Genomic DNA, 22473 nt, shown 5'->3' on the forward strand with positions numbered 1-22473 from the left:
ATGGGGTACAAGAATTGTTGTTGTTGCAACAACAAATTAAAGCAAACATTATGAGAGAACAAATAACAAATCAGGTGAATCAGGTTCACAAAGGGGTTTTCCTTAGTTGAACAGGAAAGGAATTACCAGGAAAACATACTAGTTAGTAAGCATTTCCCTCAACAAGTATATGCCTCAGAGACTGTAGATCAAAGTACGATTCTTGGAATTCATCAACCACTTTTAGTAGTGCATTCTAAGTAATTTGTTTGAATGGTTCTACTTGTCATTCATTTTCCTCTATCAACCCATTTTATTTATTCCAACATCTACTCAGTGCTTCCTTTATGCAACTTCTACCCAAGTATGAATCATTCATCCAGTTGTGTCAGAGTCATTATGTAGACTATTGAATCACAATATGATCACCATAATACTTTGTGTGAAGTGCTGAGCTGAGGTTGCTTATATATTTCTATAGATTAATAGTCTGTTCACTATATTTATATCACTTAGAAAAAGGTGCTGCTAGTGCTTTATGTAGGTGCCATTGAATAGTACATGAACAAAAACTTTATATATTTATATATATGGCTATTACTTTTTCTATGTAGGCCGTATTCTAGGATTTATCTGTTATCTCAATTTGATATCAATATGAATCCAGTTTGTGTAACCAAAGCAACTAGGCAAAAGAGTCATGCTTGGTAGCTTAGTGTAGCCTATATAGCAACATTAAAGCACTACACACTAACCTGTCTTACTAATAAGGAAAATATTTAATGTTAATGCCAAAACAAGTTAGCAAACTGAGACTCAGAAAAGGTATGTTAAAGACAGGAAATACACCTATTTTAAATGTTTAAAAAGCAAGTGTCATAGTTGCAATCTGCTGATATTCTGAAAAACAATGTATTGACTAAGAAATAATTAACATGCTTTGTGACAATATAATCTATGTAATGATTAATTCATGCTATTTTACACTCAATAAATGTTGACATGAACTATGTTAATTATTTCCCTAATTTTACAGCATATTTAAAGTAACTTCTATGTAATCAGTAGATTTTCTTAAATAACACACTATTGGCAATTTTTGTATTGATTGCAATCAGATTACATGTAAGCACATCATATAATATATATATAAAACATAGAGCAAATTTGTAGAAAGCACACCATTATTAAACTGGAAATGGTTCTTTTTAGTGCATGCTCAGCTTGGTAAATGAATCCCACACATGTGTCCAATCAATAAAGAAATATGGTATGAACAAAGAAGATTGTTTTATGCTTGTCAGACCATATACTTCTCCATATGGGGCAAATATGTGGTGTCATTGCATGTGAGACAGCATCAATTCTCACATTCAGAAATAAAAATGTAAAGGTTTTAAAATCATTAGAGATGTTTGTGTAGTAGAAAAACCCGCTTACCCCTGTAACCACCGACTGGTGTAAAATACATTTATCCCATCCCAACTCTCTTAATCTCTGTAGGCTGCAGGTCAAGTAACTCCTCTGTCTTTCTATTTAAAAGTCCAACTTTATGCACATTTGAAAACAGAATCTCATGTCATCCTAGAGGTTTTGCAGTCATTGGAAATGTAGCTTCAAACATGTAATGTACAGGGGTTTATGTTGTCATTACAGCAACACTTCAAGCAATCAATATCACAGAACAAATAAAAGGCCAAGGACACAGCTTCACATGGATAATATGTTCCTTAGATGAACAGAAAAGGAAATGTCAGGAAGAAAGGCTAGTTAGTTAACTTTGTACCTTGGTCTATTCACTAACTTTTTATCACACAACTAAAGGAGCTACAGATTAAATTGGTTTAGAAAGTGCAAATTTTTGTCAAAATTGCAATACAACACAAAAACTATAGTTTTACCAGTTTGAATGAAAGTGTTTCTGTTATGGATAAATGTAGCTTTACACATTTGGGCTGCATACACTGATACCAGTCATAAGGTTAAATCTTGTCAAAGTTCTAGATTTTGAGATTCAGCTAATAATACAGTTAGAATAATCAAAAGAATAGGCTAAGGGCTAAGGTAAATGTTTATTAGGACTTGTTAGGGGGGGGCAGAGATTTTTATGATCAGAAGATTCTTTTCATAACAGATTATTACACATGGTGAGCTGTAAGGTGGCTAATGTTAGGGTATTAACCCACATATACCCCTCATGCTCATATAGATCTGAGGGAGGGTGCGAAATCCTGATGAGATGAGAGTTATATGAACATTAGGTAAAATCAATATCAACACAATTTTACCCAAATGTACCCACCCTTTGTTTGGCACATAGTCCAGATAAACAGAAGCAATGTACAAACATTGTAAATAATCTTTAATTCAAATCAAACAGTAAGTGAATTACATTGTAAGGTCAATATGATGATTGCTGTATTTTAGTATCTAAATTAAACTGATTTTAAACTTTTATTTTCAGACTCTCACAATGTAGCCCCTTATACGACTACAGGTAATCCACAAAATGAATGTATTCATTTTCAAATTACAGGAACCAAGGAGGTAAATCTCTGGTAGTGCTTCCATTACTGTTTCCACATGTAACTCCAAATTGCAAACAATGCACATTTTATTAATCTCCTAACAGTAGAAAAAGATATGGGTGTTAAATAGCCAAAGCCAATCAATAGTCCACCAGTGCATTTATCATGAGTGCCGTTATCAGGAAAGTCCTCTGTCCTATAGGTGATACCTATGTAAAGCCTTGAGAGCTAAAGTACAGATTCCATCTTACAACATCACTAAATGTCATAGTCAACCACCAACCTTATATTAGTTTTACTACTGATGGTGACACCTGTCTTGTCAACCATCTTTGTCACTTGTCAGCAGTATCCTTTTTTTTTTTTAATTGTTTTACAACATCTGACAAATGTATGTGTTTATTGTGAGTTTAGAGAGAGTAATGCCAAATTATATATGACTCTGCAGTAGAACCAAACAGCATTAATAATAACTAATAATTAATTATTTGCATAATTATTATTAGTGACTTCATGAAAAATATACAATGGTATAGTCCTACAGTGGATGCATGGACAACTGGTAGTTCTCCCACAGTTGTAGAACTACAAGTCCCAGCCAAAGGGACTTCTTGTGGTTATTTTTTGACTTTCAGGTATGTGATCAATGACATATATGACTATATGAGCCACAAAGAGAGACAACAAAATATAAAAACTAAGGTGTAAGTTATTATTTAATAAAATAGAAGGGAAATTTGGCAGCTCAAAAACATGCACCTTATATGTAAATATGTAAAAATAAACATTAATAGTTTACTGCAGTAAATAATGTGAATGTAGAAACTTACAATTTGGAATAACTGAAGATAAAATATGGGAAGCTCATATAAATTTTAACAATATGTGGAGCACACTTTGAATTAACACACAGTCCCAAAACAGTGTGTGTGTAGGAGAGAGAGGAGCAGGTGTAATACTCATTAGTGGTGAAGTGTAGAACAATGAAACTATGATGGCGTCCCTCCGCCGGGTGTGGAGATGATTATCGCTAAGAGCTACAGGTTTAAAGTATACCAAATCTTTACAAAATTGCAGTACAACATAAAAAGTATAGTTTTGACAGTTTGAATAAAAGTGTTTACAGCTCAATGTAGCTTTTTAGATTTGAGCTGCGTGGACTAATACTAGCCATAAGGTTAACGTTTTAGATTTTGAGATTTGACTAATATTACATTATCGATTCCAGATATCCAGATGCAATGTGCAAGCATTGTAGAAAATCTGTAATTAATAAATTAAATTAATTTAATTGAATCAATTATATCAAACAAGTTAAATTAATTACATTGTAACATCAATATGATGATTGTTGTATTTTGGTATCTAAATTAAACTGATTTTGAACTTCAACTTTCAGACTCTCACAATACAGTCACTGATACGACTACAGGTAAATCATAAAAACAATGTATTCAATTTCTAAATATTAAATTGCAAATTACAGGTACAAAGAGGTTGTGTAGTTCCATCACTGTTTCCACCTCTCTCTCCATGTTGCAAACAATGCACATTTTATTAATCTCCTCACAGAAGCAAAATATATAGGTGTCAAATAGCCAAAGCCAATTAATAGTCCATTTGTGCATTTATCAGGAGAGCTACACAACATATAATCCTATGTCCTATAGGTGATACCTGAGCAAAGACTTCAGAGCTCGAGTACAGTATCCATTTTACAACATCAACAAATGCATAATTAACCGTCAGAGTCATATCAGTTTTAAGACTGGTGATGATGTTTCTCTTTGTCAATCATAATTGTCCCTTTTCACCAGAATACAATTTTTGCTTTTTTTATTGTATTACAACAACATATTGCAAAAAATAATAATCATACTAATTACTTGTGTAGATATTGTAATTGTTGAGAGATTAATGCCATTTTCTATTTGTCTCTGCAGTAGAACCAATATAGCATTAATAATAACTAATAATTATTGAATTGGTTGCATAATTATTATTAGTGACTTCATGAAAAAGTACAAAGTTATATTCCTACAGTGGATATAAGGGCAACAAGTAGTTCTCCAACTGTTGGGGATTTACAAGCCCCAGATAAATGTTCGTCTTGTAGCTATTTTTATTTATTAGAAAGTGACTTTCAGGTAAGTGCTCCATGACATATATGACTGTATGAGCAACAATAAAATGCTGTGCTAGCCCCTAACCCTATTATAACATTTGCCCCAAAGTAAGATATATGCAGGACAGGTGATAACCATAACTTAATTACTGTCACCATTTTCTAGTTTCTTGTTTTATTGCATTATGTGGACTTGTTATCTGAATATACTGTGCTTTACATGGTATTTGCACACAGGTATTTTATTCTGCCATCCAATATCAAATGTTGTTGGATTTTGGATAGGTGAAAAATATCAAATTACTTCAAACTAGATGATGTGAGCTACACTCATGGCCCAAACAACTGGCATCCTGACAATTTTCCTTCAGAAAATTGTTGTAATTAAAAAGTGTTTTGGTATCCACATGTATTTATTTGGTATGCAGTTGAATAAAGCACAAAAAGCAGAACTATTTATTAAGCTGTAGCTTATTCCACATAGAAATCCTTAAATGGGACAGATACAATTATTGGCACCTTTTAGAAGTAGTTAGAAACAATTAGATTTCATGCAGGAGATTCACCTTCACTTTGTAACTGAACTCACTGTGGTCAATCAGGTAATTCTCCTTCATTTTGGGGCCTTTAATATAAACCATACTTACACATTGAGCATGAATAGAGGAAAGGGATTATTCTTCTGATTGTGTCAAGATCTGTACTGCAATGAACATAGAGAAAATACATCAAACTTGGAGGAGGTTCAGTGATGTCTTGGGTATGCAGAGTGCCTTGAACATGTGCATGATATCATGATATCTGGAAAGTACCAGGCCATTTTGGAGCACAATGCTGAACCCAGAGTCAGAAAGCTCGGTCTCCATTGAAGGTCATGGCTCTCCCAGTAGGACCCCAAAGACACTTCAAAAAGTACTCAGGAAGGATTCAAGACAAGACATTGAACTGTTCTGAAGTGGCCAGCAATCTGAGTCCAGATCTAATTTCCATAGACCACTTGTTGAGAGAATACAGTATTTGGGAGATAACACCCTTAAAATCTGGGAAAACTAGAAGCAGTTTGCACTAGAAGATTGGACTAGCAGTAGAGAGGTACAGGAAGCTCTTCCATGACTATAGGATGCGGTTGATTGTAGTCATTTTGATCAAAAGCTGTGCTACCAAATATTAAGTCTAGAGTGTCAATAATTATGTCAATGCCATCTCTTTTCATTTTATGATTTATGATTTAAAAGCAAATTGTCTATCCCCAGAGTGGTGCTGAAGTGCTGTGCCCTGCTCTGATGTATAGAAGCAGGCGTGCATCTCTATTCTCCTCTTATATGCTCTCCCATGTTGCAGTCAGGGGACCACTGACGTCATCAGAAAAACCAAATCAAACAGGTGCTGCTATTTAAAGTGCACTCTGAGGACTTTTCAGCGCCAGAGTATAAAGGCTTGCCCTTGCTCCAGCATTCTATATCTTTTAAGATCACGTGCTCTAGCCCTATTTCCCTGTGCTCCTGCATACCAGCCCTCAGCTAGTTGACCATTCCTCCCAGTGCCGTAACTAGACATTTTAGTGCCCTGGGCGAGACAAGGCACCGACACTCCCCAATTAAGTGGGAGTGACATTTGCCAAGTAGGTGTGGCCAACCTAATGTGGGGGTGTGGCTAGCACTTTACTGAAGGAATTCTGTTACACATATTTGCAAATGCACGGGATTATATATATATATATATATATATATATATATATTTCTATATATATATAAATATATATATATATATATATATATATATATATTATATACACACACACAAACACACACACACACACATACATATATACAGTGGTGGGATTCAAATAACTAACAACCGGTTCTCTGCCCTAATGACCATTTAAAGTATGCAATAATATATACTGAAAATGTATTCTAATATTTCATGCACACAATACTCAAATAAGAACAGTAGAAGAGATAAAAGAGTAAAAATAAAAAATAAAACGAGAGAGAGAGCGAGAGAGAGCGCGCAAGGGGCGAAAAAAACGAATAAACCGAATATGGAAAAAAAACTCCAAAGAGACAGTGTTGTTTAGTGCTGTATCTTCAAATATTTAACTGTGACTGGTAGTCAGATGAATGATGGAAAGGTAGAATGATATAAAAAAGAAGTGAAAAGGTGTGAAATCATAAGAAGGGTGTTTTATCTTATCAATGCAAGGCTATTATTATTTTTTTGGGTAGTTTACAATTGGACAGGAGGTATTAAGCAAGAAGAGATTGTAGGTATACTAGGTAAGTGTGCCACATTCAACAAGACAAGACGTGTAAATCATAATAATCAACTAGGATTTAAAAAAAAAAAAAAGAACAACATTTCTGTTCATAGGAAAAGAGAGATGTGAAAATGAAAAGGGGGTAAACAGAGTAAAACAAAAACATTGAATGTCAGCTGTACCATTATCAGCTCCAGTAATAAGTGCAGAGGTACTTGTTCAATTCAGAAGCTAGAGCACATATAACTAAAACATTTGACTAATAAGTATTCATACTGCCCTGCTATTAATAAAACAGCAAAAACATTGCCTCACTAATCAAAAACAATTAGGATTTCATTCACAACCTTTTTTGGGTGCAGAGATGCAATCACATAAACTCCACAAAAAGCTAAAAAACATTTTGGCTAGAGATAGAAAGCAAATTTAGCTTGAATGTGTTGTTTGAGAGAGAGGGAGAAACTTCAGCCTTTCACTTCCTGTCAGTGGAAGTTAAAAGCTGTATATACAGAGCCAGGTAGCGGGCGGCTGCTGCGCCCTGTGCAACGGCACCGTCCGAACCACCCAAGTTACGGCTCTAATTCTTCCTCTGCGCTCCTTCTGTGCTTTAGACTACAAATTGATTGGCCCTTCATCATCATCATCATCATCAGCTATTTATATAGCGCCACTAATTCCACAGCGCTGTACAGAAAACTCACTCACATCTTCTTCTGTTATATAATTGTGCTCCCTGCTTTCTCTACCATTATACCCACTAATACCAGCCTGTCACACCAAGAGTCAGATCTGATGTCCTTAACCTACGATCTCCCTGGTGAATACAATGGGCTTTGTTATACTACATGCTTCTGTAGCGCCAATGTTAATCTTCGTTGACACCAAGAATCCACCACACCCTGACCTCAGTTTGTGACAGATATACAGTATTAATTTCAGAATCAAAAACAAAGTTTCTGTAATATTAACAGATATCAACTTATATTTAAACTGTTAAGTATTTGAAAATAGTGCAAAGGTGCCAATACTTTTGGCCATGACTGCATGTACACAGAAGTTTTTCTTTCTGTCCCTGGTTTTAGTCTGTCTTGTAAGAGTGCTGTATGTTATATTTTACTGGCAATGACTTATGCTTACATTTAGTGTTTATGTACTGGCTTTTTTTTGCAGTAATAGATTAATTTACAGAATGTTTCTGGTAAAAAAAAGTGTTTTATCTCTACCATAAATTGCTAAACCTTTAAGTTCTGCCATTAGTACGTTAATACTAAATCTAAACTTTAACTTTCAGCTGCTTACTACACAACACCAGCACCAAGTAAGAAAAAAAATAAAAAAAATAAAAATATATATATATGTATTCAAGATTTTATACAATTGTAACAAATTATTTTTGAAACAATGCTTCCATTGCAAAGGTACCTTAAGTATAACTTTCAACAGTCCCAGATTTAGAGGCCAAGATTGGGTTAGACCTTTTGGGAGCACATTTAGCTCAGTGAGAATAAGTGTAACATGGACAGATTAGGGAGTGCTTTAACATACTCACACCATCCAAGTATATGCAATAACATTTAAATTCTATTTATTTAAATTATTTGTAACCCAGCAATAGTTTGTGGTTTCTAAATATGTATAGTGCAAAGTGAACAGATATGATTCAAGCTTATGAGCATTGTTTTTTTGGAGACTCAAATATAGCTATAGTTGTTTACATTTTTAGTTTAAGAATCTTTCATCGTGCAAACATGACTTATAAAATGTACATAATTCAATAATATACTGAAATGCTCTTATAATAAGAATAATGGTAAATATAGATACTAATATAAATTTTACCATTTTCTTTTCAGCTCACTTTTTCCCAAGTTACACACCAGGTATATATAATTTATCCTCTGTCCTTTACCAGACTCTATTCAAAAAAGTTGTAATAACCAATTGTTCTCACTTTATTCCAGGTTACACAAACTGTGGTGGTCTTTTGACTCAAATGAATGGGAATATAACAAGCCCATTGTACCCAAACTCTTATCCTGCTAATGCTCACTGTACATGGGACATCCGTGTCCCAGTGGGATATCACGTGCAGCTGTCATTCCTTCATTTTGAGTAAGTTTAACAAGTTCATTGGGTGTATAACACACCATAGACCCCTGTGTATGTCTAAATCATTAGTTCTTACTTCGCAACACAGCATGCAAAAAAATGTCCACAGAGCAATGTGCTACTGCCAACTGTGATTAACATAGTTTATGTTGTATCAGTGCCTAGCAAATTATACTTGGTAATGTCAAGTTTATTATTATTATTATTATTATAATAATTATTATTATGATTATAATTATTATTATAATTATTGTTGTATATATAGTTTGCTTTTGTATATAGTGCCACTACTCCTTAGGGCTTTACAGTGAGTACACAAGTAACTTGTAAGACTAAATAGAGAAGATTTATATATGTAAACACACCCAGTAGTGGCCAACATATTGTACTCGGAAGCCTTCACATCATACCACTAATTTGAATCTGACCATTACTTGGGTAGTAGAATTAATTTAAACTTCACACAGTATGGGGTCTCATATATACATACTGTCTTCCATGATTACAGAGGTATATAGTTCAAAAAACATAATAATGAAAGTTTGCGCATCCCTGTTTGAAACCATTGCTATGTTTATCAATTTACAAACATCAGCATCAAATCAAATACATTAATTACTATATTCATCTATTGTTACAAGTATAACTTTTAGAGCACATTATTATAAAATAAATAATCATGATTCATCTATATATAACATATTGATTGTTCTTGTGACTCAATGTTATCACCTCCCTCATTTGTACCTCTTTAGTCAGAATGCCTCAGCATCTGTATGCAATCCACATCTAAACTTATTATCTATGATAATAATAATAAAAAACTTTAATATTGTACAAATCATGTATTTTCTGTGTTTCCCTGCAGTATTACATAGAGACAAATAGGTACATTTAGAAAATTAGTGCTGCAAAAATAAAAACAAAGTTTGACTTACAGGAAGTGACTTAGAGCTATTTTTCATGAAAATGTTCTTTTTATGCACAGCTTGGAACAGCACCCCAACTGTTACTATGACTGGGTGACTATATATGATGGGATTCCTGAGTACTCTCCTCAGATGGCGAGGCTGTGCTCCCCTCCAAACAACACTTTCTACTCATCATCTAACATCATGAGCATCGAGTTCAGAAGTGACCCTAGTGTACAGTACACTGGCTTCTTGGCAGTGTTTTCAGCAATTCATGGAACAAATGGTTAGTATTAATAGGTGTCATGGAATATTTAATGGCATATGATTAAAAACTCTCACAACAGTACAAAATTCATCTGTTACATCTCAATATGAATCTAGTTTGTAGAACCATATTAACAGTGACATTGAGTTCCTGTCCAGTCATGGATGGTAGATTAGTGTGATGGGCAACAGGCAACTTTCAGCTGCGGCCCCACACTCTATTCCGTCATTTTGCATTATTCAATATTATGCCCTGCTAAACATAACCCATGGCTACAGCTCTTATTGAATAAGAGCTGGGCCAAAAAGTGAAGCTCTGTGTCATAAAGCAGAAAATAAGACTGAATATTGTCGAACACCTGGTTGCACATTATGTGACCTCCTCTGCACTGTGCACGGATGTCATGCAACCCATTTAATCAGCAGAGGAGGTGGATGCAGCAATCATCTTTAGGCAGGGAAAATCATTACGAGTGACCGACCAGTACTAAACTAATTGGCACTAACAAACTGGTGGTGATTAGCTTACTAGTAGCTTACTAGTTGTTATTGGTACTCCCAGTGAGAGGTGAGTGGCTGCATGTGGGAGTCTGAGCGACATGTGGTGGGTTTGATTGATATAGGAAAAGTTTGGAGAACATGTGGGTCATGAGTCATTAAGGAGAGCAAAGCATAAAAAAGGAGTAACTTAGCACCTGGGCAAGCCCTGTTGCATTGGAGGGGGAGGAAAATTTAAAATGTGGGGACAGATTTATAGTTGAAGTAAAGCATGTACTAGATCAACTTTAAACTTTAGCGAAAAATAAAGCTATCAAGTATATGTGTGCTACATGAAAAATCCAGTATTTAACTCATGTGGAAAATAATAAACTAATTTGCACCCCTTGCACTGTAACATGGTTTTTCCCAGAGAACATTTACTCATTTTTTTGCCCTATTTTCTTTAATGACTCAGGCCTGTAAAATCTGACATCATGTGGGGCATTCTTGGGTTAGCACAATTCAAGAGTTATTGGCAAAATAATTAAGGGGATGGGTAAGACGTTCACATTTGAGTCCCATCTTCAAAGCTATAGTAATCACACACATGATATTTGCAGATGGGCCAAACTTGCTGAATATACAGCACACAACCTGTAACATTTGCTTTAATTGCACATCCATAGATGAGCAGCATTACACAAGTCAAGCTTTTGCAATGTGATCAAAAATATTTATTACAATGTATAAAATATTATGGTGATAAGATTCTTGAACCAGATGTAAGCTTAACTGCTTGTTGACCAGTTACACTGTCTCTGTCTGCTCAGTCATGCTTGGCCGCGCATGCGCAGAAGCTCCATTTCAGCTACACTGTATTGTACAGCAGCCGCAGCGTTGTCAAGAAGCGTCCGCGGCAGTGCTATATCCTAGTACAATACAGCACCGCCGCGGACGCTTCTTTGGCAGTGCCGCAGCTGCTGTATAGTAAAGTACCACTAAGTATGGACACTGTTTAGCCCCCGTTCTGTTCTTCGCGGAGGGTAGCTGCGTGCACCCCTGCTGCAGACAGGACCAAGGCACTTGGTAATGCTGGTAAGATCTATTTGCAGAAAGGAACAAAAGCACTTGATAATGCAAGTTAAATATATTGCAGATAGGAACAAGAGTACTTGATAATGCTGGTAAGAAATATATTATAGACAGGAACAAAAAAATTTATAATGCTGGATATTCTAATTTTATGAATACACCCTTTCCCCTCTCGGATCATCACCTTATGAGCTACACTCTCACCCCCACTGCTCTAACCTCTCTACTGTCTAACTCAACCAAGCCTCCTCATACTCACAAAAATCTTAATTCTATTAATCTTCAACAATTTTCCACCTCTCTCCAACACCTTCTCTCCCCTATCTCTACATTCTCTTCCCCTGAGATGGCAGTACCTTATTTTCACCTAACCTTAGCAACGGCCCTTGATCAAGTGGCTCCAGCGACACTACATACTACACGTCGACTTCAATGTCAACCGTGGCACACCAAAGCAACACAAAATCTTTAAAAACGTTCCCGTAAAGCAGAACGTCACTGGCGTAAATCTCGAACCTCTAATGACTTCTTCACATGTACTTCTGTCTACCACTCATATCGCAAATGCTCTGGACACTGCAAAACAAACATACTTTCAATCTCTTATCTATGCTCAGGCTTCTAACCCCAAACGCCTTTTCAATACATTTAATCATCTTCTCAATCCTCCCACCCCGAACCCTCCATCTACTACCAGTGCTCAGGATCTTGCTTCCTACTTCAAGGACAAGATTTACAAGATCAGACTAGAAATGGTATCCTCTTCCTCAACAAGCCATCAGCTCAATTCCTTCCCACTACCCTCTGACACCCTCTCTTCATTTGATCCCACAAATGAAGAGGAAATTTCTACGCTCTTCTTATCTTCCTACTCTACCTCTTGTCCTCTTGATCCTATTCCCTCGCAAATTGGTAGATTCCTGTCTTCTGTGCTCATTTCACCTTTAACTCAAATCTGTAATCTCTCACTCTCTACTGGCATCTTTCCATCACTATACAAGCATGCAGTGATTACTCCTATTCTAAAAAAACAAAACTCCGACCCAAACTCTCTCTCAAATTACCGTCCCATCTCTCAGCTCCCTTGCCCCTCCAAGCTTCTAGAGAGGCTTGCCTATACTCTCCTCACACGCTTTCTTTCTGCAAACAACCTGTTGGATCCTCTTCAGTCTGGCTTTAGTTCTCAACACTCCACAGAGACTGCGCTGACCAAGGTTGTTAATGATCTGATCACTGCTAAGACTGAACGCCATTACTCTCTCCTAATTCTCCTGGATCTCTCGGCTGCATTTGACACCGTTGACCACTCTCTTCTCATACAAACGCTGCAATCCCTAGGTCTTCAAGACACTGTTCTATCCTGGTTCTCATCCTATCTCTCTAATCGCTCTTTCACTGTTAAATTCTCTGTAGCCACCTCTGCTCTGCTTCCCCTATCAGTTGGAGTACCACAAGGCTCGGTGCTAGGTCCTCTGCTGTTCTCTATCTATACCGCCTCTCTTGGAAATCTAATAAGTTCCTTTGGCTTTCAGTATCATCTCTATGCGGATGATACCCAAATCTATCTATCCTCTCCTGATCTCTCGACATCTGTGTTGTCCCGTGTAACTGACTGTCTTTCTGCCATATCATCTTGGATGTCCTCTCGTCAACTCAAACTTAATCTTTCTAAAACAGAGTTAATAATATTCCCACCCGCCAACAAGAGCATACCTGACATTTCTATCTCTGTTGATAACATGACCATAAATCCCACCCCACAAGCTCGCTGCCTAGGTGTAATCCTTGATTCACGCCTATCCTTTGTTCCCCACATTGACTCTATATCTAAATCATGTTACATACATCTAAAGAACATTTCCAGAATCCGCACATATCTCACACAAGACACTGCCAAAACCTTAATTCATGCACTAATCATCTCCCGCATTGACTATTGCAATTCCCTCCTTACTGGTCTTCCCAAAAACAGCCTCAAACCGCTAAAATCTATTTTGCATGCTGCGGCAAGACTGATTTTCCTTGCAAATAGCTATTCCTCTGTTGAATCACTCTGTATGTCTCTACACTGGCTGCCTGTCTTCTACCGAATCCAATATAAAATACTTTTACTAACCTATAAGGCCATCAACAAAGCTGCACCAACATACATCTCCTCTCTTGTCTCAAAATATCTCCCAACTCGGCAACTCCGTTCTGCAAAAGATCTGCGTCTCTCATCCACCCTCATTACATCCTCCCATTCCCGGTTACAGGACTTTTTTCGGGCTGCACCCACTCTATGGAACTCTCTCCCACGCACAGTAAGACTCTCCTCTGGTCTACAAAATTTCAAGCGTTCTCTGAAAACCTACCTATTCAGACAAGCTTATAATATTCCTCAACCACCCTCTTAACCTCACTACCTTTAGCCTGTTACACAATTTCACACAAAACAACTACCCCCTGACCAACATTGTTGTGTGACAGGATCATTTAGCTTATGAGTCACCTTACCTTTGCAGTCTGGCTGAGCCAAGATGCAAAATGTATACTTAACCTCATGTGTCAATCTCCCATTGTCCCATAGATTGTAAGCTTGCGAGCAGGGCCTTCTCACCTCTTTGTATGTTTTACCCAGTTTGTTTATTAGTTTATTATGTTTGTCCCCAATTGTAAAGCACTACGGAATATGTTGGCGCTATATAAATAAATGATGATGATGATGATGATATACTGCAGACAGGAACAAAAGAACTTTATAATGCTAGTTAGGTATATTGCAAACAAGAACAAAAGTACTTGATAATGCTGGTTACAAGGATAAGCAGATGAGCTGGATACCATGAACAATGGATAATCCGCAGGAAAATCAGACAAATGAGAGGCAGGCAAGCCAGGGTTCAGAAGCCAGCAGATCCACAACAAAGCCAGGGAATAGACAGGAGCAAGGTCAAATGTGGCGGGAGTGTGGATCATAAGAAATGGTACAGAACGATGGAACCAAGCAGGATCAATACCAGGGAGAAGTCATGATCCAAACAGGAGTTTCACAGAGATACCAACAGTAGCAAATTCAAGTGAACTGGCACTGGCCTGTTGGAAAAGGCAGTCTTAAAAAGCCAGCCACAGGTGAACATGAACCTGATCAGATGATGACGGCTTATCCTGACTAGTAATATAATTCAGTTTTACACTTTTAGATGAAAATTGAGGAATGACATGTGGTTATGGTAAAGCTATATGTTTATGGTGATTAGTTCAATGTGGGTTATTTGCTAACAAAAGTCTTAAGTACAATATGCAAAATCTCTTACGAATCAGATATTGCTAGTTGGCTGATAGGGGTTATTGCACATTAGCATTTTTTTAGTAAACAACTCTCAGTGTCCACTTAAATTCCAAAAATCAGTTAATGCTGCATCAAGTATGGACTAAAGTTACTTATACAAAGCCATGCTATTTGCATATGAAAATGTATTGTAATGGGAAAGTGTTTAGCAATTTTTTATGCACATTATATAAATGTTATGTTTAAGTCAATGGATCTTTTAAATGTCGCCCCCCCGCAATATCCAGTCAAAATACGAACCTTTATCACACAGTTTACATGACAAGATGTAGATGACCGGTGGCTTATATGGTGGCATTATATATACATCACAAACTCAAACATGCAACAGCTGGATAACTTCATAGTCCTGGATCAACTAAACATAGTTACACTCTTATTTTATAAATAGCTTGTAACTTTTGTTTAAATTTTACCTAAAGATAATTAAAATGGTGCTAGCAACCGCATGCATAAAAGGAACACAACAGTACCATATTTTTTGACTAGCTGAACACATCATTCTATTAGTTTTACTCTTTAATATATGATTTCCAACCCTCTATGAACCTATAACCTTTTACTTCGTTTAGCAAGTAACCCTATCCGATTTGTGAACGGCTTGGACAGATGTGCTGGACGTGTGGAGATCTACTATAACAATGCCTGGGGAACAGTATGTGATGATAGCTGGGATATCAATGATGCACATGTTGTATGCAGGCAGCTGAATTGTGGATATGGAGTTTCAGCTCTACCTAATGCATATTTTGGGCAAGGTTCTGGGAGTATTCTTCTGGATGACGTGCACTGTTCTGGATATGAACAGTATCTGTCCCAATGTCCTCATAATGGATGGGGCTCTCATAATTGTGGACACAATGAAGATGCAGGTGTCATCTGCTCAGGTATGTCACTAGTCAGAATATTATAGTACTAATATAATACATTTATGTTTATTGTACATAACGTAATGACATATAATAATAATATAAATATGTATGCAACAATGTGATAAAAACCATTTGACCTCCATAACCATCATCCCTTTAACCACTGACTCTTGTATATATGTATTCAAAACCAACCCTCTCATTCTCTGTAGGCTCCAGTTTAGGACTCCCCCCTGCCTCCGATCTAAATGTCCAATGTCATGCAAATTCTGCAATAGAGTCATGAGGGAGGAGAGATTTAAGTCAATTGTAACAGGGGTGTCTGTCATTGCAGCGACAATTGAAACAATCAATACCGTTGTTTCTTTTAGGCAACTTCTACCTAAATATGAATAATTCATCTAGTTGTGATCTAAGTCATCTTGAGACTTGTACCGGAATATGTTCACCTTAAGTCCTTTATGTCAAGCCATGAGTTGGTGGTCACTTATGTCCAGAGCTTATTTGTCTGTTTACCAAATTTAAATCACTTGATAAAGGATCTAATGTTTAAGGGATTCAGAGCATACCAATCTTCAAAAAATTATAGCACAACAAAAAGGGGCTCATTACAGTTAGAAATGTGTCTGTTTTGTTTGTGCAAGATGCACATTTACATACTGCGCATGTGCACAATCATATCAGGTTGTTTGTGTATTTTTCACTTATAACTCCTTATGCCTGGAGAGCTACAGGGGAGGCAAGGGGAGGCCATGTTCACACAATTACACTATAATTAGATATGGATACAGATATACTTATCAGGAGGCATGGTTGGTTGGTGTAAAAAGATGCTATGATGAAGATGACTATCAGCAGCACTATCTTACTGCTTGTGATTGGCTGTTTGCTAATGTACCTCTAGTAGATAGTACTTTATCCAGATATGTCCAAATCTACATAAGTACTTTTTTTAGAGGGCATATTTCCCTACTTGCTCAAAAGGTACATATGCATCTACCACTAAATGACTAAATATATTTTAACAGTATTGATAACTGAGGAGTATTATTTTTTTCGCAGGACTAGTTAGGATTAGCCAGCTCAAACAAGCCATATTACCTTACTTAAAAGGGTAGATACATATCTTTTTAACAAATTATTACATGTGATGAGCTGGAGTTGGCTAATGGTATGGTAAAGGAACCACAAATACCCCCTTTTTAAACAACTAAGCTGACTATTTGTTTGGCATGTATTATCTAGTCCAGGTGATTGGAAGCAAAGTACAGACATGGAAGAAAATATGCAATTAATTTCAAATAAGCTAAATATATTACAGTTTAGTATCAGTGTGGTCTTGTATTTTAGTATCTAAATTTAACTGATTATAAATTTCAACTTTCAGCCTCTCAAAATGCAGTGACGAATACAACTACAGGTAAGTCACACAATGAATGTATTCCTGTATTAAATTTCAAATTAAAGGAACATTAATGGTTGTGTATATACACAAGTTTATCTCTTGTAGTGCTTTCATCACTGATATCCAAGTCTCTCAAGTTGCAAACAATGCATATATTATTAATATCTTCAAAGGAGCAAAATACATAGGGCCGAGTCATTAAGGAGAGCAAGGCAAAATAGGAGTAAATTTGATCCTGGACAAGACCATTGTACAATGCAATGGGTGCAATTTAGTTCTTTATTTTGCACATAAAGAAAATACTACCTTTTTTGTCATGTAGCGCACAAATAATTGATAGCTTTATTTTTACACTGAAATGTAAAGTTGATCTAGGACATGCCCTACCCCAACTATAAATCTGTCCCCACATTTTAATTTTACCTCCCCTCCAATGCAATATGGTTTTGCCAAGGTGTAAAGTTACTGCGTTTTTTGCTTTCCTTTACTGAATTACTCAGGCCCATATATTTCAAATAGCCCAAGCAAAAACCTGTGCATTTAGCAGGAGAGCCACAAAACTTATGTCCTATAGGTAATACCTGAGCAAAGACTTGAGAGCTCAAGTACAGTATCCATTTTACAACATCACCAAATGCATAGTTAACCATCAGTGTCACATTAGTTTAAAGCCTAATGGTGATGTTTCTCTTTGTCAAACATAATTGTCACTTTTCACCAGGATACAATTTTTGCTTATTTTTGTATAGCAACAACATATTAAAAAAAATAATAATCTTACTAATAACATGCGTATATATTGTGATTGTCGAAAGAGTAATGCTATTTTCTATTTGTCTCTGCAGTAGAACCAATATAGTATTAATAATAACTAATATTTACTGAATTGGTTGCATAATTATTGTTAGTGACTTCATGAAAAAGTACAAAGTTATATTCCTACAGTGGATATAAGGGCAACAAGTAGTTCTCCACTGTTGTGGAATTACAAGCCCCAGATAAATGGTCGTCTTGTAGTTATTTTTATTTATTAGAAAGTGACTTTCAGGTAAGTGCTCCATGACATATATGACTGTATGAGCAACAATAAAATGCTGTGCTATCTTCTAACCCTATTAATAACGTTTGCCCCAAAGTTCCATTTATGCAGGACAGGTGATAACCATAACTTGATTACTGTCACCATTTTCTAGTTTCTTGTTTTATTACATTTTGTGGACTTGTTATCTGAATATACTGTGCTTTACATGGTATTTGCACACAGGTATTTTATTCTGCCATCAAATATCTAATGTTGTTGGATTTTGGATAGATGAAAAACATCAAATTACTTCAAACTAGATGATGTGAGCTACACTCATGGCCCAAACAACTGGCATCCTGACAATTTTCTTTCAGAAAATGATCAAATTAAAAAGTGTTTTGGTATCCACATGTATTTATTTGGTATGCAGTTGAATAAAGCACAAGAAGCAGAAATTTTTCTTAAGCTGTAGCTTATTCCACACAGAAATCCTTCAATGGGCCAGATACAATTATTGGCACCTTTTAGAAGTAGTTAGAAACAATTAGATTTCTTGCAGGAGATTCACCTTCACTTTTTAACTGAACTCACTGTGGTCAATCAGGTAATTCTCCTTCATTTTGGGGCCTTCAATATAAACCATATTTATGCATTGAGCATGAATAGAGGAAAGGGCTTATTCTTCTGATTGTGTCAAAATGTGTACTACACTGAGCATGGAGAAGATAAATAAAGTCAGAGAATTGTCTAAGGAGGACAGACAGAAGATTGTAGCCATGCAGGGCCAGTCTAAAACAAGAAAACAAACATCAAACTTGGAGGAGGTTCAGCGATGTCTTGGGTATGCAGGGTGCCTTGAACATGTGCATGACACCATGATATCTGGAAAGTACCAGGCCTTTTTGGATCTCAATGCTGAACTCAGAGTCAGAAAGCTCGGTCTCCATTGCAGGTGATGACTCTCCCAGTAGGTCAGTGACCCCAAATACACTTCAAAAAACACTCAGGAATGATTCAAGACAAGACATTGAACTATTCTGAAGTGGCCAGCAATCTGAGTCCAGATCTAAATTCCATAGAACACTTGAGGAATGAACACAGTATTTGGGAGATTACACCCTTTAAATCTGGGAAAACTGGGAGCAGTTTGCACAAGAAGATTGGACCAAACTGCCAGTAGAGTGTCACAGGAAGCTCTTCCATGACTATAGGATGCAACTGATTGTACTTATTTTGACCAAAACCTATGCTGCCAAATATTAAGTCTAGAGCGATAATGATTATGTCAATGTAATCTCTTTTCATTTTATGACTTTATGATTTAAAAGCATATTGTCTATCCCCAGAGTGGTGCTGAAGTGCTGTGCCCTGCTCTGGTGTATAGAAGCAGGCATGCATCTCTACCCTCCTCTTATATGTTCTCCCAAGTTGCAGTCAGGGGACTGCTGGCCTCATCAGGAAAACCAAATGAAACAGGTGCTGTTATTTAAAGTGCACTCTGAGGACCTGTAGTGCCAGACTATAAAGGTTTTCCCTTGCTCCAGCATTCTATATCTTTTGAGATCATGTGTTGCAGCCCTATTTCCCTGTGCTCCTGTGTACCAGCCCTCAGCTAGTTGACCATTCTTCCTCTGTGCTCATTCCGTGCTTTAGAATTCAAAACGTTTGTTCCTTCTTCTGTTATATAATTGTGCTCCTCGCTTTCTCTACCATTATTCCTTCTAATACCAACCTGTCACACCAAGAGGAGGATATGAAATCTGTAACCTGCGATCTCCCTGCAGCTAAGCCCAAACTTCCTAGTGGGGATCCCTGGTGAATACAATGAGGTTTGTTATACTACATGCCTCTGTAACGTCAATGCTAATCTAAGTTGATACCAAGAATTCACCCCACCCTGACCTCAGTTTGTGACAGATATGCAGTATTAAAATCAAAATAAAAAACAAAGTTTCTGTAATATAAACAGATAAATGATTGTGGAGCGCAAATACTGTAATTAATTTCAACCTTGCAGTTTAAAAAAAAAAATTCAATGGTGCCAATATTTTTGGCCATGACTGCATTTACACACAAGTTTTTCTGTCTGTCCTTGGTTTTCGTCTGTCTTGTAAATGTGCTGTATGTTGTGTTTTGCTGGCAATGACTTCTGCTTACATTTAGTGTTTATGTACTGGCTTGTTTTTACAGTGATACATTAATTTACAGAATGTATCTGATAAAAATAAAAGTTTTATCTCTACCATAAATTGCTAAACCTTTAAGTTCCGCTATTTGTATGTTAATACTGAATCTAAACTTTAACTTTCAGATCCTTACTACACAACAACAGCAACAAGTAAGAAAAATATATATAAATGCAGCATATGAAAAACAATCGCAGTCCAATGTGGCAAATGTAAAACAGTGAGGGATTAAAATCAAGATTTTATACAATTGTTACAAAACAATGCTTCCATTGCAAAGATATCTTAAGTATAACTTCCAACAGTCCACATTTTAGAGACCAAGAATGGGTTACACCTGTTGGGAACAGACTTAGCTCACTGAAAATTGGTGTAACATGGACAGATTAGGGTGTGCACTAAGACACTCACACCATCCAATCATATGCAATAACATTTAAATTCTATTTATTTAAATAATATGTAATCCACCAATTGTTTGTGGTTCTAAACATAGTGCAAAGTGAGCAGATATGATTCAAGATTATGGAGACTCAAATATGGTTTTAGTTGTTTACATTTTTAGTTTAAGAATATTTTAATGTACAAATATGATTTATAAAATGTACATAATTCAATAATATACTAACATGTTGTTATAATAAGAATACTGTTAAAATTGATATTAATATGAATTTTATCATTTTCTTTTAAGCTCACTATTACCCAGATTTCACACCAGGTATGTAATTTATCCTCTGTCCTTTACTAGACTCTCTTTAAACAATTTGTAATAACCTCTTTTTCTCACTTTATTCCAGAGTCAAATTACACAAACTGTGGTGGTCTTTTGACCCAAATGAATGGGAATATAACAAGCCCATTTTACCCAAACTCATATCCTGCTAATGCTCACTGTACATGGGACATCCATGTCCCAGTGGGATATCACGTGCAGCTGTCATTCCTTCGTTTTGAGTAAGTTTAACAAATTCATTGTGTCTATAATAAACAAAGGACCACCGTGTACATCTAAATCATTAATTCTTCTTCCGCAGCACAGCCTGCAAAAAAGTGTCCACAGAGCAATATGCTACTGTGATCAACATAGTTTATGTTGTATCAATGCCCAGCAAATTATACTTGGTAAAGTCAAGATTATTGTTATTTTTATTAGTAGTAGTACTACTACTACTAGTAATACTAGTGCTATTGTTGTTCTATATATAGTTTTCTTTTTTATATAGTGCTACTTATGGCTTTACAGTGAGTACACAAGCCAATATGTAAGACTAAATAGAGTAGATTTACACATGTAAACACACCCGGTAGTGTTCAGCATATTGTACTTGGGAGCCTGCACATTATACCACTAATTTGACTCTGACCATTACTTGGGTAGTAGAATTACTTTAAGCTTCACACAGATTGTTCTTGTTATCACCTCCCTCATTTGTACCTCTTTAGTCACTATGCCACGGCATCTGCATGCAATCCATGTCTAAACTTTAATATTGTACAAGCAATGTATTTTCTGTGAACATTGAGAAACTTAGTGCTGCAAAAATAACAACAAAGTTTGACTTACAGGAAGTGACTTAGAGCTATTTCTCATCAAAATGTTCTTTATATGCACAGCTTGGAACAGCACCCCAACTGTTACTATGACTGGGTGACTATATATGATGGGATTCCTGAGTACTCTCCTCAGATAGCGAGGCTGTGCTCCCCTCCAAACAACACTTTCTTCTCATCATCTAACATCATGAGCATCGAGTTCAGAAGTGACTATATTGTTCAGTTCACTGGCTTTTTGGCAGTGTTTTCAGCAATTAGTGGAACAAATGGTTAGTATTTATAGGTAAATTTTAATAGCACATGATTAAATACTTTAAAATGTTAGGGATTCCTAGTGTGAAAACCAC

The 22473-nt window shown here is 36.3% G+C and overlaps 1 protein-coding gene across 1 annotated transcript in view; it reads left to right on the plus strand.

The window, feature by feature from the left end:
* DMBT1 (deleted in malignant brain tumors 1) overlaps positions 1–22473 on the plus strand; it is an 85473-nt gene that overhangs the window by 48158 nt on the left and 14842 nt on the right. Inside the window, exons 8-10 of the mRNA XM_075200940.1 lie at positions 13207–13211; positions 15659–15973; positions 16249–16263. Coding sequence (XP_075057041.1) covers positions 13207–13211; positions 15659–15973; positions 16249–16263 — 335 coding nt within the window. The remainder of the gene's footprint in view (positions 1–13206; positions 13212–15658; positions 15974–16248; positions 16264–22473) is intronic.

Source organism: Mixophyes fleayi, chromosome 3 (genome assembly GCF_038048845.1).
Source record: "Mixophyes fleayi isolate aMixFle1 chromosome 3, aMixFle1.hap1, whole genome shotgun sequence".
NCBI classification, from domain to species: Eukaryota; Metazoa; Chordata; class Amphibia; order Anura; family Limnodynastidae; genus Mixophyes; species Mixophyes fleayi.